Below are 5,472 nucleotides of genomic sequence, written 5' to 3'. Positions count from 1 at the left end.
GAGGCTTCACGTCTGGAGGGCAGGACAGACCCACAGACTCAGTGAGGCGTGAGGCTTCACGTCTGGAGGGCAGGACAGACCCACAGACTCAGTGGCCCCCTGTCCTCGTCGCATCTGGGAGGGGCGCTGGCTGCTCTGGCTTCTCAGTTTGCTTCCTGTTAACGCCTGAGTCTTGCCCTGTAATTATTATTTTTACTTTTGCTGCCGTCTCATCTGTGTTGTCTTAGGTAGTAGCATCAGTGAGCCCCACACTTGTGTTTTGCACGTGGTCAACCATGTGCACACAGCTCAGGAATGCGTACGGTATTTGCTCAGCACAGGCACAAGAGCGCTGTGTTCCTGGGCCCCCTCACTTGTACAGGGGGCCCACAGCCACCTTCGTCCTGACACACTCAGCATCATGCCCTCTGTTCCAGAAGGTGCAGGTAGGTGGCAGAGGCCTCTGGGCGCCACTGGGGAGGGAGGCGCCTGCCAGCGAGGTCCTCGCACTCCAGACGACCTGAGTTCTGACCCGACAGTGGGGCTGCAATGCACAGACTGCAAAGCTTGTATAAAATAGGACTGGAAACGGAATGATCTGGCTCCTCTGAATTGCTGTTCTCTATCGCCTTTCACGGTGTATCAGAAAAAGTTCCAACAAAAGTCTGATTCCTCGGCCCACCCTCTGTGCCCCCGTGCTTGGTGTTCTATTACCAGCGGTAGTGCATTCGTGAAGGGGACTCTGGGGACTCATGGTGACCTTGTCTTTCTGAGGTTTCTTCCCATCTCACCTCTTTGGCTGGTTGGTTGGTTTAGTTAGTGCCAATACTGAGGCTTGAACTCAGACCCTGAGCATTGCCTCTCTTTCGCTCAGGGTTGATGCTCTACCACTTGAGCCACACCTCCACTTCTGGCTTTTTGGTAGTTAATTGGAGATACGAGTTTCACAGACTTTCTTTCCCTGGACTGGCTTCAAATCACGATCCTTAGATCTTAGCTTCCTGAGAGCTAGGATTACCACTAGGAATGAACCACTAGCACCCAGCTAGCCCCCACCTTTGAAATCTCAACTAGACTGTCTTCCTTTCATGGTGAGCTACATGAGAAAGGCTCGGATAGAATGCTCTAGATTCTCACAGATTCACATTATTGCTCATCCCTTAGTTTTCATGCCCTGCGTTTGGTCCTAGAGGGTTGTTGGACTGGCACGTTCCATGCTACCGTTCACGTCCTCTCATAGTGGGAAGGGCAGTGATTCTAGACCACTCAGCCCTCATAGCCAGATTCTCTGATCCAACAAGCCCAGGCCGCGCAGATTTAGTCCTCAGCATGCCTGTTAACATTGTCACCTAGGACTCCTTAGGAAATTGGAACTGTGGGGTTTTATAAGACTCCTGCAGTCTCAGGCAAGTTATTAAAATAAAAGAATGTCAAAGTCTCTGGAGAGCCAAGGAAAAGCACAAGCTGGAAGGACCTCCCAGCTGGAGGTGGAGATCCCATCCCAGCTCGCTGATTTTCTGGGAAGCTCGGAAGCGGAAGCGGGGAGGAAGGCAGCAGGGCTAGGCCCCAGGCAGCTTGTACACACTCCCGTGTGTGTTTGTGTTGTCTTTACTTCCTGGTCCTCAGCTGTCTCCCTTGATTCTGCCTACAGGTTGTGGAAAGGCGGAGAACTCCAGCTGAGATCAGAGAAGAGTTTGAGCGGCTGCAGAGAGAGCGGGAAGAGAGGAGGTTGCAACAGCGAACCAACCCCAAGGTAACCAATGCCGTTCTGGGGAGGGTGGGATGAAAGCTTTACTATGAGAACCAGGGGGGGAATAATGGGGTAGCAATATATAAAACAACAGAGACAATATACAAACCTCACCGTATCTCAAAGCGACACCTTTGTGGAAGGTATCTCCCCTGTAGCTATGGGCAGAGCTGCTACTGGTGACTTGGAGGCCAGCATTTCAAACTGTATGGAAGCTGAGAACCGATGACTCACGCCTATAATCCTAGCTACTCTGGAGACTGAGACCTGAGGATCACAGTTCAAAGCCAGCCCAGGCAGGAAAGTCTGTGAGACTCTTATCTCCAATTAACCACCAAAAAGCCAGAAGTGCCTTAAGCACAAAAGCTCAGGGACAGCACCCAGGCTCTGAGTCCAAGCCCCAAGCGCACACACGCACACACACATACCCCCATTCAGGTGGGAAGATGACACCTGTGCCTGGGATTTCACATGCGGAGCCTTGGGCTAGTTCTCTGAGGCCTCCCCACCACCCCCGAGCCCTCGCCGTGCAGCTCTGGGAGAAAGGATGTCACCTGGACGCCAAGCACTGAGTGAATACCAGTCGTCTCCGCAGCCATGGGCGACCTGGACCCCCAGGGGGATTGAGTGGCTGTGACATTGCAGTCACAGTTATTTTTCAGTCCCTTGTATGATGTCCTTTCCCTTCCACTTGCTAGGGAAGTTGGTCTCAGTGTGTGCCCCATTCTGGTGGCAAATAGGACATCGTGACAGGTTTGAGGTGCCAGCTGTGCTGATGGCTCCTTGGTCGTGGCTGATTTCTGGTCTGTGTTGAGTTGGGCGGGATGGCCACAGGCAGCCTGTGTGGTCATGATAAGACGTGTGTGCCCCTACCCCCCCCAGCCTCCCACCTCTTCTCCATCAGCTCAGCAGGGTTGTTGGCAGGAAGGGGAAGCCATCGGAGATAATGAGAGGCAGCATTACTTAAATCTTCTAAAAAGGTCAGTGGCAGCTTAAACTGGGAAACACAGTATCCTATGATAGAGTTCATGCCACAAGTGTTTTAAAAGACCCCTATAGTACTTAAGGGAGCATATTTTCAGAACAATCCACCTATGGAATCCTGCATTTCCAAGTACATACCGTGGTCTCAGTATCCCTGAGGACCCTTGTGTAGCACCCGTGCTCACCCCCTGGCCCATGTCCAGGTGACTTGTGTGAATAGTGGTGAGCCATGTGGAGAAGAAGCTGCAGAGCAGGCTGGGATGGGAGGAAGCTTGGGAGGTCCTAAGCAGCCAGTAGTGCCTCCCTGAGGGTCTCAGTGCCCCGAGACCCCTCGCATGGTGGACAGGACTCCAGCTCTCTCTGACCTGTCACTCCTGGGGTATCTGGTCCCCCATTCCTTGAGCTTGTGGATGTTGGGTTGCAACTCTGCCAAATTGCTGTCTGTCCTGGGATGGATTCTTTCACATCACCTGTCCCCCATGTGCTTTTGTTACTCCCCTGTCTCTTGGTCGCCTGTCTCCAGTATGCTTCTGTTACTCCCCTGTCTCTTGGGAGAAGAGGCTTTCAGGAGCACACTAAGATAGACACATGTGTTCAATCTCATCAGTATCTATATTGAAGCCAGAGATGGTGTTATTCGAGCCTGGTGTGCACATGCCTGTAATCCCAGGTGGAGTCTGAGGGGTAAAGGCCAGCCTGAGCTATATAACAAGACTCTAGCTCAATAAAGCTGGGGAGGGAAGCGGGGACTAGTTCAAGGAGGTAAAAGGTTGAATCTGATCAAAGTAGATTGTTTGCATGTGTGAACATAGAACAATGACACCTGTTGGAATTGCTTTAGGAAGTGTGCACCAAGAGGAAGTGATAATGGGCTTGACCTCAGAACCTGATGCTCTCCTTTAGCTTTTTCCTCAAGACTAGCACTCTACAGACACTTGAGCCATAGCTCCAGTTCCAGGTTTTTGGTGGTTAATTGGAAATGAGTCTCACAGACTGGCTTTGAACTGTGATCCTCAGATCTCAGCCTCCTGAGTAGCTAGGATTACAGTTATGAGCCACCAGCCCAACAATGCTTTATATTTTTGATTCTATGCCAAAGTTCAAATCTGGGGCTGGGAATGTGGCTTAGTGGTAGAGTGCTTGCCTAGCATGCACAAAGCCCTGGGTTCAGAAAAGGTTGAAAGTGGCATTGTGGCTCAAGGGGTAGAGTGCTAGCCTTGAGCAAAAAGAAGCTCAGGAAAGGTGCTCAGTCTCTTAAGTTCAAGCTCTAGGACTGGCCAAAAAACAAAAACAGAATTCAAATCTGACTTTACTTTTCAGACAGTAACAGAGTATGTATGCATGCATGCACACGTGTCCCAGTTTTAAACGAGCCCTTGGCACCCAGCCAAATCTGATTTTTCATTCCTTTCAAGCTTGTGTTGTTTCATTATAGAAAATATTGCCTGTTGTCTCACAAGTGAAAACGAATAGTAAGTTGCAGTCCAGCCTTTTCGGCATGTTGAGAAAAGAAATCCATCTGTTCTAGTGCCTCGAGCAGTCATTTCCCTAAAGTGGAACAAGAGCGGGAGGCAGCATCTAGGCCTCTCTCTAAGATAAAGAAATGTCCTTGTCACTCAAAGCGCCCGCATCAGTCATTTCCTAGGCAGTTAATTCTATCAACCAAGTCAACCCTTCACCTCATGCTCTCCCCAACTCACTATTACTCTTCTGCTTTGGTCGTTTTCCATAGATTTGGGTCAGCACCAAAGTCTTAAGATCACAGACTCACTGGAGTTTTCCATATCGTGGCCTTATCTAAAGAAACAACCGAGTAGTTGAAGAGTAGTAACTGGGCTGTATTTGTAAATTCTCCTCTGCTGAATGAATTGAGAGGCTTCCTGAGTGGGATATGATGTGCATACCTATAATCACACCGATCACATGCTTGAGGCTAGACTGTAAAAAAACTTAAATTGTAACAATTATGAACACTAAAAACATATGTGGGGCCCAACACTGGTGTCTCACACCTGTAGTCTTAGCCATTCAGGATTTGAGGATCACAGTTCATAGCCAACCCAGCCAGAAAAGTCTGTGAGATTCTTCCCCTCGCCCCCCCCCCCTCAAGGCCTGAACCCAGGGCCTGAGCACACTCCCTTAGCTTCTTTTGCTCATGGCAAGCACTCTACCACTTGAGCCACAGCTCCACTTCCAGCTTTTTTTTTTGGCCAATCCTAGGGCTTGAACTTAGGGCCTAGGCACTGTCCCTGAGCTTCTCGTGCTCAAGGCTAGTGCTCTACCACTTGAGCCACAGCACCACTTCCAGCTTTTTCTGTATATGTGGTACTGAGGAATCAAACCTAGGGTTCATGCATGCTGGGCAAGCACTCTAACACTAAGCCACTTTTCCAGCCCCTAGAGTACCATTCTTGACCAAAAAAGCTAACCAAAAGCACAAGATCTTGAGTTCAAGCCCCCAAAATTAAACACATACAGAGTCGGGATGTGTCGTCTAGAGCAGAGGTGATATTTTTTTAATAAGTTTATTGTGAAAATACTGTACAGAGGGGTGGAGGCAATATTTTTGCAGGTAGCATGTACTTCAGTTCACCACCCTCTGTGTCTCAGTGTCTGTTCTGACTGCACGTTGTGTCTCCACTCTCAGTGTTCTGTGTGTTGTGCCTCCACTGTCAGTGTTCTGTGTGTGTTGTGTCTCCACTGTCAGTGTTCTGTGTGTGTTGTGTCTCCAGTGTCAGTGTTCTGTGTGTGTTGTGTCT

The 5,472-nt window shown here is 49.7% G+C and overlaps 1 protein-coding gene across 1 annotated transcript in view; it reads left to right on the top strand.

Annotated features, from left to right (window-relative positions):
- The window catches only part of Dnajc11 (DnaJ (Hsp40) homolog, subfamily C, member 11), a 54,564-nt gene that overhangs the window by 29,519 nt on the left and 19,573 nt on the right, over positions 1–5,472 (top strand). Inside the window, exon 4 of the mRNA XM_013035484.1 lies at positions 1,631–1,732. Within this exon, the coding sequence (XP_012890938.1) occupies positions 1,631–1,732 (102 nt within the window). The remainder of the gene's footprint in view (positions 1–1,630; positions 1,733–5,472) is intronic.

The sequence above is a fragment of the Dipodomys ordii genome, unplaced genomic scaffold, assembly GCF_000151885.1.
Source record: "Dipodomys ordii isolate 6190 unplaced genomic scaffold, Dord_2.0 Scaffold6, whole genome shotgun sequence".
Taxonomy (NCBI): Eukaryota; Metazoa; Chordata; class Mammalia; order Rodentia; family Heteromyidae; genus Dipodomys; species Dipodomys ordii.
This window is presented reverse-complemented; position numbering and strand designations above follow the sequence as displayed.